This window comes from Micropterus salmoides, unplaced genomic scaffold (assembly GCF_014851395.1).
Source record: "Micropterus salmoides isolate LMB-PRFRI ecotype aquatic unplaced genomic scaffold, ASM1485139v1 Ms_hic_scaffold_7, whole genome shotgun sequence".
Lineage (NCBI taxonomy): Eukaryota > Metazoa > Chordata > Actinopteri > Centrarchiformes > Centrarchidae > Micropterus > Micropterus salmoides.
Genome location: NW_024044459.1, coordinates 17,231,900 through 17,246,163, shown reverse-complemented (window position 1 = coordinate 17,246,163; position 14,264 = coordinate 17,231,900). Strand labels below are relative to the sequence as shown.

The 14,264-nt window shown below is 40.3% G+C and overlaps 2 protein-coding genes across 2 annotated transcripts; one reads left to right on the top strand and one right to left on the bottom strand.

Annotated features, from left to right (window-relative positions):
• Positions 1-3: 3 nt before the first annotated feature.
• On the bottom strand, positions 4-6,064 carry LOC119891716 (putative aminopeptidase W07G4.4). The gene is made up of 14 exons (XM_038703543.1): positions 5,960-6,064; positions 5,194-5,235; positions 4,993-5,083; positions 3,507-3,655; positions 3,270-3,378; positions 2,889-3,016; positions 2,695-2,794; positions 2,424-2,499; positions 2,235-2,320; positions 1,262-1,366; positions 880-955; positions 412-530; positions 219-302; positions 4-102 (listed from the first exon to the last, which is right to left on the bottom strand). The coding sequence occupies exons 1-14, from the start codon at positions 5,968-5,970 to the stop codon at positions 4-6; spliced, it is 1,275 nt and encodes a 424-aa protein (XP_038559471.1). The 5' UTR covers positions 5,971-6,064.
• A 500-nt stretch (positions 6,065-6,564) lies between these two features.
• Positions 6,565-12,771, top strand: LOC119891904 (fumarylacetoacetate hydrolase domain-containing protein 2-like; the record flags this gene model as incomplete). Its single annotated transcript, XM_038703887.1, is given in 8 exon segments — positions 6,565-6,734; positions 7,685-7,947; positions 8,458-8,674; positions 9,941-10,000; positions 10,085-10,244; positions 11,233-11,341; positions 11,942-12,029; positions 12,239-12,771. Coding segments are annotated over 7 exon segments (960 nt in total). The 3' UTR covers positions 12,302-12,771.
• Between the last annotated feature and the right edge of the window lie 1,493 nt (positions 12,772-14,264).

Here is a 14,264-nt window from a genome sequence, read left to right as displayed (position 1 = left end):
TGTTTAAAAGTGAACTTCAAATTTATCTGTACTAAATGTCTCACCTTTCTGCCACTGAGCAGCATTGTTGCTGCGGTGGGCCGGTCCGTTATCCATGATGATCTAAGAAGAGAGATTCAGAACTGAACTCAGCGCAAATTTTTCTACTGCAGCAGGTTCATTTTTAATGTTTAAGTAGCACCATCTCTCAGTATTGTCTGTGTTACAGCAGCACTCACAGAGTACTCTGGTCCCATGGCTCTGATGGCGTGACCAGTCAGAGTCGCAATAGTAAACAGTTGAGGAGAAGTCTCACGTACTGCCTGCAGACACAGATGCTGAGATCATGAGAAGGAGAAGGACAGAAGTGCAGACGAGACATTCAGGTGCAGAAATTAGTTAAGAAGTATTAATGACAAGATGTTAGGTCACCTTCTCCTTCATCTCACAGAGCAGGTCGACCATCACCATACGTCCCTCAGCATCTGTGTTTCCCACTCTCACTCTGCGACCCGCACGGGAAACCAGCAGTTCGTCGGCCACGTAGCAGTCTGGCAAAAAACACACATTTTTATATATTTATTTATTTATATATATATATATATATATATATATATATATATATATATATATATATATATATATATATATTATATAATATATATATATATATATATAATATATATATATATATATATATATATATATAGATATATATTATAATATATATATATATATATATAATATATATATATATATATACACACACACACACACACACACACACACACACAGTCGCTTGAGGAGGTACTGTAACACAGATCCAACAGAGAAATGTAAAGAGGAACAGTTATGATGGAGGAGAAAAAAATAAATAAATAAAAAGCATATTACACTGACCTGCACCGACACTGTTCCTCACCATGGCCATGGAGCCGATGACCTTCAGATGTTTTGGCTTCAACTTGGCTAAAATCTAGAGAGAGACCGGGGATTATGTAAGGAGCAGTGCTGCAAACTATAAACAAATGAATCAAACTCCCGGTTTCACTGTCCATGTTAATTAACTCATGGGATGAGCAAGTTTGACAAATGGCCCCAACTTTCATCTGGAGGCTTAATAAAGACATGTATGGAGGAAAATATTCATCTCTTTGCATTCACTACACCTTTTGTTAACCATGACTCAGTAGTTTCCATGTCTGTCACAAGTGCTGACTTTTAAGTTCAAGTCCTGAGGTGTGGACTCGCAGTAAAAGCAAAGTTCATTATTCAGGTTCACCTGGAAGAAGCCGGCCACAGCAGCAGCTCCACACTTGTCTCTGTGCATCCCAGCCATGAAACCACCAGCCTTGATGTCTGCTCCGCCAGTGTCGTATGTGATGCCCTGGAAACATCACAGAAGAACCAACCTCGGTTTAATAAGTAGTCAGTCACATGCAGATAATACAATTGAATGTGTGGCCAATACTGAACCAAATAAAACCAACCTTCCTTTCCCTGATTAATAGATGGGCCACAATTTTCATTATCTGCTCTATTATTAATTTTCCATTTCCCAAGGAGACTTCTTTAAACGTCTAGTTTTACCTACCAACAGTCAAAAACAAAATAAATTTGCTATCATGTAAAACAATCTTCACATTTTAGAAGCTGGAACCACTAAATGTTGTAAGAACGGACTAAACTACTAGGGGTCAAGTGTCTTGCTCAGGGACACATTGGTGGATGTGCCACAGTGGGAATCGAACCCGGGTCTCTAACAACAGATAATATTTGCAGAGTCACATTTGTCAGATCACCAAACATGCAGCACGTTGACTACAACCGTTCCATATCAGCCTTTCACCAAACTTTAGATTGATAAAACCATTTACAGCTCCAAAAACAATAAGAACAAAGCCTAATTCACGTATTCTGTAGCTTGTGCCACATAACTCAAGCGTTTTCAATCTAACAGATGCACCTCAGATCCAGGAGTCAAATATTTACCTCATACATAATTTTTAAATTAAATATTTAATTCAATATTATATTTTATTGTAGTATGGTATACATTTCTCTTTTATAATGCCGTGGTTGAATGTCTGGTGATGTTTAGCAAACATTTAATGAATATTTTGGAGCCGTTACATCATGTTTTTTTTCTGAAATGTGTAACGCTTTAAAAATGAAGACTTTGGTTAGTACATGACTTATTATGTTCGGAGTTTGTCTTTATTGTTTTAGTGGACTGAAGTCTGAGAGTCTCTCACCTTTCCCACCAACATGAGCGTCGTTTGGACCGGCCCCTCTCCACAGTACTGCAGCTTGATCACTTTGGCCTGGTGACGAGGTACACCTGTATGTAGGAGGAAACCATGAATATTATGTGTCCAAACGTATTTTTAAAAAAAACAACATTTAAACACTTATTAAGTCATAAAAACAAAATGTTCTCCTACTGTTGGCACAGCGGTTGACTGCAGCTAGACAGGGGTACTCTTTCTCCAGAACCTTCAGGTCGCTCACCACTTCGACCTAGGAGGTTAACAAACACACGTTCTTTTGTTTGGGGCCATTGAAGAGCCAAACAACTGTCCTTAACTGTGACTGATATTGTTTGTAAACATTTTCCAGATTCTTAGATGACAGATCACTATCTCCTAACAATCACAATAAATAAGACCATCATGCTATGCTGTTTGCACACGTGGTATTAATATTGCTCTCTACCTGCACAGGGCTGTCCTTGAAGAGCTCCTGGACGTAATCAGCCACACGGGGAGAAGCCATACGTTCAGGGTCCGAGCCTCCAATGTCACGACATGCCAGTCTGAGGACGGGAAACAGGACGAGGGATGGTGAACAAATGAACACCACAACCTGAGGAAATCTTAACAGGGAATGACGTGAAGAAGTTGACCCACCTCCCGCTCTCCAGAGCATTGGCTAGCTCCACCAGTCTCTTTCCCTCCGCCTCCTGCGCTGCCCACAGACCCAGAACACACACCTTGAAGTCGGTGGGCTTTAGGTTCACCTCCCGCACTTCCAGGGGCTTTTAAGGAGGGAGGCATATACATTTTCTTTTAAAAGTTTGCATCTAAATCTGGATACACAGAGATACAGCTAAGACAGACTAGAGTTCACACAAGGTATTACAAGGCCGATCTTCCACACCACACGCCACATCTATTAGCTAAGCAGTACTTCACACTAAACTTTAGTTAGTGGAGTTTCCTTTTAAAACTGTCCACTTGCAGTTGGAGCATCCAGGACACGCTGAGTGTGAAAAGAGTGTCTTCCCTCACCATGTAGAGAGCATGAAGGGCGCCGAGCGCAGCCACCAGAGTGTTGTTCTTATAGTCCTTATGTGGAGGGCAGACCAGCAGGGGGCGCTGCATGCCTGCTTTCAAGGCCCTGAAAAGGACACAGATGAGCAAGACAGCAAAGAAACCTGGAGGTAAACCACAAACATGAGACACTGGGGTGGGGGGTGGGGGGTGTGGTGGTGGTGGTGGGGGGGGGGTCAGCTTCCATGAACTGACCTTTTGATGCCGTTGACTGCTGCATCGTTGAAACGCCTGATGTCATCGTAGTCGCGGTTTACTGGGCCGGTGGAGGCAAACACAAGGCGGTTACCAGGAAGACCAGGGACCTTCAGGACCACCACCTCCTCCCCGAGACCGCTGTCCACCTACAGGGAGAGCAGAAAGGGAAAAGTGACACCAGGAAACATTATCACTAAAGAACACATAACACCATCTAGAGAGAATAAAAACGTCACCCTCCATCTTTGTGTACAGTGTTAGCAGGAAGGCTGATGCCGTCAGATCCTTCAGTGACCTGGTGCCCAATCCTTTTGATAACAATCCCTTTAAATGAAGCAGTGTCTGCTTTAGACCTGTTGTCATTGGTGGTACAGCATACGGCCAACCCAGGCCTGAAGAGGTGAAATTATTCACTAATTCCCCCCCGCATATAAACAGGAATGTCTGAGAAAGGAAATTATATATTATATTAATGCAGCATAAATTATATTTCCTGCTTTCTGACCCTGTTAACTGTCTCAAGTGTTGACGGAGTCACATCTGATTGATCCCCATATTGCATAAATATAAAAGCACTTTGACTTAATTTAAGCTCCTATTGCACACACACTGCTTTTTTGACTGAAAATAGCTCTTTTTGTGCGACTTGTAATAACTTGACAATGTAGATGTTTTACGCATCATGTAACCCTAACCGAACCATTTATGATGAATCACTACAGTCCGACAACATTTCCTGCAAATGTACAAATTTTAACTAAGAAAAGGCACGATTATTTTGGCCAATATTGAGATCACAATTATTTAACAGGATTACTTATTGACTTGCACACATTTATTGAACTTTCAAAATGAAATGATTTTTAAAATTACATATGCATTACCCTGTGAAATAAGAAATAGGAATCCAACATCACTAACTTCAAAACGTATCTTAGAGGCAATAGGATGACAACATAATGCTAAAATTCAACTGTAGTGTTCTGTAGGGAGATGCAGTGACTTGGGTGTAAGAAAAATATAATAAAATAAATAATTTAAGCTAAAGGTCCACTAGCTGATACATATTTATGCAGTGTAAAGTGCTGTAGGCTTAAGCTAATAATGTTGACCAACAGGTTATAGCAGGTCTACACCCTGGCTCAAGCTGAATACACATGCCACACCCTTTCGCAGAGGCCAAAGGGTGGGAGAAAGGAAAGGAGTGTGCTGGATTTCTAACAGAAAAACAACACGAGGGCATCAGTGTGACAGAAATACGACATGATTGTTTATAAATTTATCTCGTTTTCATAATCGTTGGAAGCCAAAATCAAAAATAAAAGTCCTGCTAAAATGTATTGTTTTTTACAGTCCCACCCATTAGGCTACTTGCAGTAATCTGTATGGTGTGAAAGAGACAAAGAAAGATCAGGTGAGAAAACCAGATGTTTTTATGGTTTGTGAAAGACTGGCTGCAGGTGGTAGATGAACAGAGGCTTACAGAGCTGTAGTCCTGCAGTGGAGCTTTCAGACTCTCGAGCTCCGAGGGCAGTGTGTCGTGGCTCTGGGTCACCAACACGACGCCATCAAAACTAAGAAGAAAAGACATCACTATCATCTAACGCAGCTTCAGTCTGTTAAGGTGCACAAAATAACTCCCCAACACCCAGCTAGAGACAAAGCATTTCTTCCCAATACTCACTTCTGGTTCTTGAGGTCAGTGGTCCATTCAACAGGCTGGACGCTGGGCAGAGAAACACACACAGATAATGGAGTTATTTCCAGCTTTGTCTGACACGGATAAGATATATCAGAGTGATGCAATTAAGACTCCTGTGTCAGGTTTTATAATAGAGGTTAATGATAACAGTGTGGGTCAAAGTGTGGAAGCCTGCAAGACCTTTGAGATCTGCTTTAATGTCAGCTGTTAAAAACATGAGACAGGTTCATTTCATGTCTCACTGCAGTGAAATCAAAACTTTGTACCAAGTGTGCACTTTATAGGAAGCAATCGCCACAGTTTCCATCTAATGATGAGGCTATATTACTGTTAACTTCAGATTATGTTACCAGTTTTACACTTGTCAGAGATTTCTGGCATCATATGACACTTCCATAGAGTATAGAGAAGTGTAACTTAGCCTGAAAGTAAAACTTAAGCAAAAATGATGACGGGATCTTTAAGTGGAACCTGAACCCAGAAAATATCAAACCTCTCTTGAAACATGAGAGGGTCAGATTTATGAGCTGTGAATGAATAACCAAACTATCACAGATACATTAGGTTACTAAATTAAACCAACTGGGAGAAACATATTATATCGCTGGGGAGGGGGAAAAGTGTCACATTCCACAAAACATTTGCTCAGCTGATTGTTTCGTGAACAAAGAGCACGCGGGGGACAGCTGCACGTTAGAAAACCGTTGAATCAAAACGCAAACCAGGCAGGTTAATCCGTTAATCTCACCTGGTGCACATGTTGGTCGTCGTCGTCGTCCTCCTCCAGTGTCTTCAGGATGAAAGAGTCAGCTGATAGCCGGTGACTACGGTTCCTTCCCTTCAGTGCGCTGGTTGGCCACGTGATCACCATGAACTTGCACTCGTGCTGCCTTCGCGGGCTTCTCGTAGCTCGTAATTACGACCATCCGAGTCGTAAAATGCTGCTTATCTTTAGTAGCGTTTAGTGGTATTATAATGTCAGTTGGTAATTATGTCAACTGATATGAACTAGTTACCGTTTGGTTCCAGTTTAAGCTGTTAAAGTTTAGGAGTGTTTTTTTTTAAAAAGAGACAGGGCAAATTACATTTGTCCGCGAAAGTTGCTAAATTCCCACTGTACCTAAAGACACATTCACGGATACAGTAGGGATTTGTAGTTTCCAGGACTGATTCAATAAACGCGAAAAGCAGCATTAAGATGATTATGACCAATGTAGCAATTATAGCTTGGTATGATAACATAAGCATGGCTACACTCAGTCGTTAGCTTCGTTTGAGCATTTTATCTCGCTTTTGACAAGGCTGACCTCATGGACTACAAACTCTTACCGGAAGTAGTTATAGGTAGTGTTGTCTGTGCAGAGCAGTGGAGGTTCGTATTGACTAAAACTAGTACAAAGGGCGACAAATACGTAGTAGCTGTCCTGGTTATTCGGTAGCAGGTTACGGTGTCACGTTTCTCCTTAAAATGGCATTTTATCTAAGATAAAAGCTAAACTTCAAAGCTACAGATCGAGCTGCAGGTAGGCAGATGCTACGCTGCTGCAGCTGTCTTGCTTTTCTTATCGTGGTTATGATTTACACCTCAATTATGAAGTGTTAGGAGGCAATGATCATTGTACCTTGTGTGAGACATAACGTGTACTTTCCTCCTTTCGACATTTTGTTCTCACTGAAGTATTTAAGAGTTTAAGACTTTTGCTTTGGACAGTAACAGTCAGATAACTTGATAGATTTCATAGGGAAGCTTGGGAAATTTGAGAAAATTTAACAAACAAGCAGTTTTTTTTTCAATAGAAGAAAATACCAGAATTACACTTTTCTTTGCATTATAAGCAAATTTTCACCAGCCTCTCGCAAAAGAAAGGCCAGTTTGGTACAAAGACATGATGAGGTTTTGTCATTTCACAGCAGGACAAGGTCTGAAACTATGTCCATAAATTGATTAGTCGACATAACGGTTATCTTTTTTTTGATGATTGATTACTGATTTATCAAAGAAAAATGCCAAAACTTCTCAGGGCTCCAGCATCTTAAATGTGAGGATTTGCTGCTTTGCACTTTTTCATTTACTATCTTGGGGTTTGGGACTTTTGTTGGACAAAACTTGTGGTCTGAAGCTGTCCCCTTGACCTTTAGGAAACTTTAATGGGTACCATTTTATCACATCTAGTAGACAAATTATTAACTGTAAAAACTATTAATAAATGTGGGTTTTGATTTGTGTAGCTGCTGCAATCTACACTGAAAAAAATATAAATGCAGTACTTGTTTTTGCCCCCATTCATCATGAGCTGAACTCAAAGATTTAACGTACAATGTACACAAAATGTACACAAAAGGCCTATTTCTCAGAGAGTCTTATATTTAGAAAGAAATACTTGTCTTGTTAGATTTCCCTTTTCTCTTGTCTGTCACCAGTCATCTTGTTTTCCTTCCTCTTCTCACATTTCACTTCTTTTGTCCTCCACAGATGAGACTCCCTTTTCGCTCCTTTCGCATATTCAGGAGTTTACTCTCTCAAAGGCCAACCACAAACCTGCAGAGGCGGCGAGGCCTGAGCAGTGCAGCGATGCGCCTGGTGCAGTTTCATTGCCATGGAGGTGGCATCAGAGTGGGAGTGGAGCAAGGCGAGGGGCTCGGCGTGGTGGATTTGAAGGCGTATGACCCCACCATGCCCTCAACAATGAGAGAGCTGCTGGAGCTGGGAGACAAGGGTCTGGAGTGTGCACAGAGGTATCAAACACATCCAGTTATATTTTTAGTACATATCTTCGTCCTGTTTAGATTCTACAGTAGTTCCTCCTTCTTTATCCTCATCGGTCATCTTCCCCAATTTAGCATGTCTTCCTCTTTTTCCTCCTCAACTTGATCTCCTGAATAAATTATCTTCAAGGTTTCCATAATCCTCTTAAATCATCATCTTTTCCCAAAAATAAATGTAATCTAAAATCAACAACCTTCTTGTGTAATCTTTCATCTTCCTAAATGATCGTCTTCTTGATCATCTTGAATCATGACCACCTTTTTACATCAACCTTTTTGCTTGTTAAATCACCTTCATAATCCTTTTCGTCACTCAACTAAATCATCTTGTTCCTTTTTCCTTTCTTAATGATCATCTTCCTGAATGGACTTTTAGATGAGCACCCATTCTCCCATCATCCTCTTTGTTTATATCTTCCTCAACATCATCTTCTTCCTCTTCAGTCAACTTCATCGCTAACTCCTCTTCCTCCTCCTCAGAGCCTTGTCGTCCAGTCAGTGTGTGGTGGAGCGATCGGACATCCAGCTGCTGTCACCTGTGTTGGCACCGGAGAAGGTGGTGTGTGTGGGTTTGAACTACAGGGACCACTGCCTGGAGCAGAACGCCCCGATCCCCAAAGAACCGATCATCTTCAGCAAATTCCCCAGCGCCATCACCGGGCCATATGATGACATACATCTGCCTTCAGAGAGCCAGGTGAGAGCGAGCACGCACTCTCACTTTGTCCCCCTCTTCTCAAAAAAAGAGGGGGACAAAGTGCTTTACAGGAAGAAAAAAAAAATGTAAAAGTTATAGAATCAAGAAAAAGCTTAAAACAAATGGGTTTTCAGATGCTGTTTAAAGATGTGCACTGATGTGGGAGGTTGTTTCAGGGTCAAGAAGCAACAAAAGCAAAAGTACAATCACCTATAGCTTTCAACCTTGACCTCAGAGCAGCCAGAAGTCCCTGCTCTGAAGATCTGAGGCTCCTTCCAGTGGTCTGAGGCCACAACAGCTCATTTAGGTAAAACAGTGCTCGTCAGTCTTCACTTTGATTAATAAATAATGAACTTGATGATCCTAAATTGTTTTCACTTGAACATATAGGTTTATTACAACCCAAATCTGTCGACAGAGACGATATTGGTACAGCATGCACACAGGTGTGCCAAAAAAAGGGAGCCTGCAAACTCTGAAACGTTCATCTCATCTGTAGCTCTGGACATGTTGGCACCTCCTAACAAAGTATGGCTAATCTGAAGGGCACTGAGGCATCTTAGGTCAAAATGTCAAGCACAATAGTAGACTTTCATCTACCCAGAAAATTTCCTCCCCATGGATGAAGTAGGTAGGTGGCTAAATTTGGTTGCAGGTGAGTTATGGTGCAGAACAGTATCTGGGAAATGCAAACAATCTGTGTCACAGTTAAGTTGTAGAAAATGTTGAGACTTGAGTATAGATTTTAGTTAAATTCTTCATCTCCAGGAGATGAGGGTTATTTTAACTGTCTCTCAAGCACTTGATATTATTATTATTTTTATCTTGAAAGAAAAGTCAAGATGAATTTATTCATGAATACAGAGTGAACATACTTGTTTTTATAGTGTCATGTTTTTGCAGTGAATGGACACACAATCCACATCCTTTACAGTTAATACAAAGAGGAAATGATACGTGTGGTGCTCGAATGCCAATTAAATGGCACCATCAAATTAAATAAATTCAATACTTTTTAGTTGTTTTCTAAGAACTTTGTGGAGTTGTCTCACCAACATTTAAAAATATATTTACATTTTTTGAAAGTGTGAGCAGCATCTTCATTTCCTTGTGGGACAGTGTGCATCAACTGAACACTCAGATCTAAATTTTAAAAATGCATACTGGCTGATTTAAGTGTACTTAAATAAATAGTAAAACCTGCTAAGATTTAGTGTCATTTTTGATGCTGTATTTGCTTCATCTTGGTCTTTTGTCTGACTGAAGGAGGTGGACTGGGAGGTGGAGCTGGCCTTTGTGATTGGACGAAGAGGAAAACACATCAAGGTGAGCACCACAATATCACCTATGATGGCCATGACGCTTTGATGAAGCATCTATTCTGACTCCATTTCCACTCCTCTTGTTCAGGAGGAAGATGCTCTCTCCTACGTGGCTGGGTTCACTGTGGCCAATGACATCACCGCACGTGACTGGCAGATGCGCAACGGGAAGCAGTGGCTGCTGGGAAAAACGTTTGACAGCTTCTGTCCTCTCGGCCCTGCATTAGTAACCACCGATGCTGTGGCAGGTGAGAGGGAACGAGAAGCCACAGCAGGGAGAGCAAAACAGAAAGCAGAATTAAAGATGCACGTCAGGAACAAGCTGTAGTTCTGTTAACAGTGTGGTTCCATTGGCTGAGTGGAGCTTTATGATAAATAAATGTCAGTCAAAATAGATTTCTGTGGTTAAACATTCCTGATGATCATGTTTACGGCACGACCTCCAGAATACAGTAAATTGATCTGCAGTCTCTGCTTGATGAGGTTCACAATGACTCAAAAAAATAAAATGATTTTGTTTTTGAAAATGTTTTACTTAGACCTGTGAACAGATCTAACTGTCTAACTAGAGCTATGTTAGTCATAAGCTGCCATGTTCAAAGAAGATATTTAAGTGACTTCATGTTTGACAGGAACTCAAGCTAACAAATATCATTACATATTTGTCCTACAGAACATGGCTTGATAAGACAAATAAGTTAATCGATACTATAGGATTAATCCTAGCACTGTTAGATTAGGAAAGATTATTTAGCAGTATTAATATCAAGGAGTTATATCACTCTCGCTAGGTTTATTAATATAATAATGGCTACTTTTAATTTACTATTGAGTATTTTCTGCAGTGTTTACAAAATTAAATATAAGTTTTTAAAATTTTTTTTCCTTTTTAATACCACAAATAACCCAATTTAATAACAGAATGACAGAAAACCAGTAGGGAATGTAAGTTTACGTCTCTGGGTATGACAGTTTTGACTGAAACTCCACAACTAAACATTTCAATGTTAAAATCAGTCTCACATATATAAATGCATAACGTCTCCCAACAGCCCACAAAAAAAACCAACACATGAAACTGAAGTATATTTATGTCTTCTTAGGCCTTTTTTTGATGGAAGTGAATCGAATGCAGAAACCCTGTATTTTCCATTAATCAACACAACTGAGTGTGCTTTAGTCTAGTTAAAGTTTAAGTCAACGGTGCTGTTTTAATTTTTTATCATCCCCCTCCAGATCCTCACAACCTGGGCATCCGCTGCCTTGTTAATGGAGACACAGTCCAGAGCAGCAACACTGATCAGATGATCTTCAAGACGGAGGTGCTGGTCGCCTGGGTCTCAAAGTAAGTCCACTATTCTGCTCATGGTGATGCTGTCTTTGTTTCACAGAGATGTTGCGTGTTTCAAACTCACAAAAAAATTTCAGAATATGTACAGAACTTTTAAACTGTTCTGCTTCAGTGACTCAAGATGAGTGCGCAGAGCTTTCATTTTTAGAATTATGCAAACCAACTCGACTCACAAATTAATCCACAAAAGGAGCACCGTGCGAGCAAATGGCATCCGTGTATCACATACTCGAAGCTGAAATGATTCAGCTAAAACCTATCCACCACGGCTGAAACCCTTTTGCCCCAAAGCACCTGGAGCGCTCTTGGATGGAAAAGCCTCCCTCTCCCTCCCTCCTGCTGCCAACAATGCCCGTCTTTCCAATAAGGGCACATCTCACAGAATCTGTAAATACACTGGGATCGTTTGGGGAAGTTATTGTTTTGCATGCCCTTGCCTAATCTAAATGAGTACAAAAATGATATGAACATGAGAAAGAATTCCTAATTTTCCACAGTCAATAGCAAGTCATGGTAAAGTTGATGTTACAGTCTAGCACATGCTCTTCCTGCTCCTGAATCTGGGCCTCCACTCTGTGTGTTTCCTCCGGTCAGGTTTGTGACATTGACTCCAGGAGATGTGTTCCTGACGGGCACTCCTCCAGGCGTGGGTGTGTTCAAAAAGCCACCCGTCTTTCTCAAGGTAATAACAATCTACAAATGTTGAGATAGTCTGCACAAGTTCTGCACAACAACTGCAGCTTTACTTTCACTTTAGCCAACTTAAAGGCTACATAATATAATATACATACAGTGCCGAGTTAAAAGGGACTGGCTAATTCATAACACAGTATTTGAATACATATCCGGGGAGTGGTTGTATTTAAAAGGAGTAAATGTGTTTTCTTTCAGAAAGGAGACGTGGTGGAGTGCCAGATTGACCAGATAGGGTCTATAATCAACAAAATGGTCTAAACCCCGAGACAACCTGCTGAAAACACCAACAATCCATGAAAGATTGTCAGCTGGTAATAAACTGCATGTCTGATCGACGACGAATTTACTAAAAGTCTCTCACATTTTCTCAGTGTGAAAATCAGCTGGAAATGTGTAAAGAATATGACTCATGATAAATGTTACTACAATAATTGAGAGGAAGGAAAACACGGTATTTTTACAACATGAAACTGTATAATTACGTGTCCCAACATGGTGTTTTTGCAGCTCGACCTCAGATATTGAGTCATCAGCAGCCACCCACTCATGTTACAGAGCAGGAACTGTGAACCTCCTGACTTTTTGTCAACAACAATTTCTAAATACGTTTGATATTCTGGATGATCAATTGTATATAAACTTTTTCTACTAACGTCACTTTCTCATAAAATGTAAGCAGATTTCCAGTGATAGGAATAAATAAATAAAATAAAATATGCTGTCTTCAATATTTGTCCCTTACATCACCTGGCAGTAAGTTCTTCATAATTACTGCGATCTGGGCTTTGATTCATGTACCTGCTCGCTTCATTTTCTTTTTTGCTGAAATCACCGAAGGTCATTTCTTTTTTCTGACAGACGCAGCTTTAGAGAAATCCCCGGCCTAAATGGACCCATTTACATTTTGCAGCAGTGTGATGAGGTGACATGCTGTACCTGGGAATTATGTTTCACCACTGAGTCACTAAATGTGTGAAATGATTAAAAATTCAGCATTACATTAATTTGGCTGATTATTTTGTCTAAAGCAGCTTGTCGGTTCTGCCACCTTCTAGCTTCAGCCCCTTCATGAAGGTTATATTCAGTTTGTTGAAACCGTTTCAGAGGTGTTGATTATTTTGAAGGATGTGGGGTTGTGGTTCTGCTGAACTACATTGTGCGTATACTGAGAGGTGTTTATATTTAGTCTACTGTCGTTGATATAAACATAGCGGTCAAAACATAAGAAGCACTTTTCACTAACACAAAACAACTAAATCTACATTCTCCAAAATGCTCCTAAGCTTCATGAAGGAGTATTTACTGCAGGACTGATGTATTAGACTGCATTAGTTTTAAATGGGTGTGATCTTAAGCAGTGCCATAGTACTTATACAGTATAGACAAATATTTAATATACTGTTCTTGCATGTTTAGTATATGAGAAATCAATAAACATAACGGTTTTATACTCAGGAAATTATCTATGCTTGTGCTGGATGTTCAATCTGCAACTTTAAAATGCCAATTGATGCCAATTACTGTTGAAGACCAAGCAAAATGTTTTCCAAAACCGTAACTATTACGTTTTGTATTATAAGTATTTCTGGAGCTGTTTCACCCTCATCCACAGTTAGTACTAGGTTTTTTTCCCCAGGTCTTGCCCTTCCTGTTTGTAGTGTATTGTGGGAGAATAGTGTACTTCAACAACACACTCAAAAATCATTAATATAATGACTTAATACACATACTCAATACCTGCTCAGAATTAGTGTGCGGTAATTGTGTAGTATGGATTTAAGCAAGGCATGTGTGAAAAGTATTGCGGCTTTAATAGGACACTCGGATCAACACCGGGTGGCAGTAGAGTTTCACGGTCGATGGAAGCTGGTGAAATGCAGATGTGATTTGTGGTGGAGTTCAAATGAAGAAAAAAAAACCCTGACGCACTGACTGATCAAGCAGACGGTCGTAAACTCCAAAATATTAGTGCCTGCCAGAAAAAGCTCAACGTCCTGATCAAAGCGAGGCATCGATTTGACGCTGCTTCTCGGTGTCAAGAGGTTGAAGAGACAAACTCTCCAGAGGTCTGAGTCAGCACAGAAAGATCTATATTCAGGAGGACCGCAGGTCTGAATGATGACTTGTTTGGAAGATATTATATCCATAAAAATGACATTATTACACTACTGCAAAACATTTATGTTTCTGTACAAAGAACCGGTATGCCTCAAGCAAATGT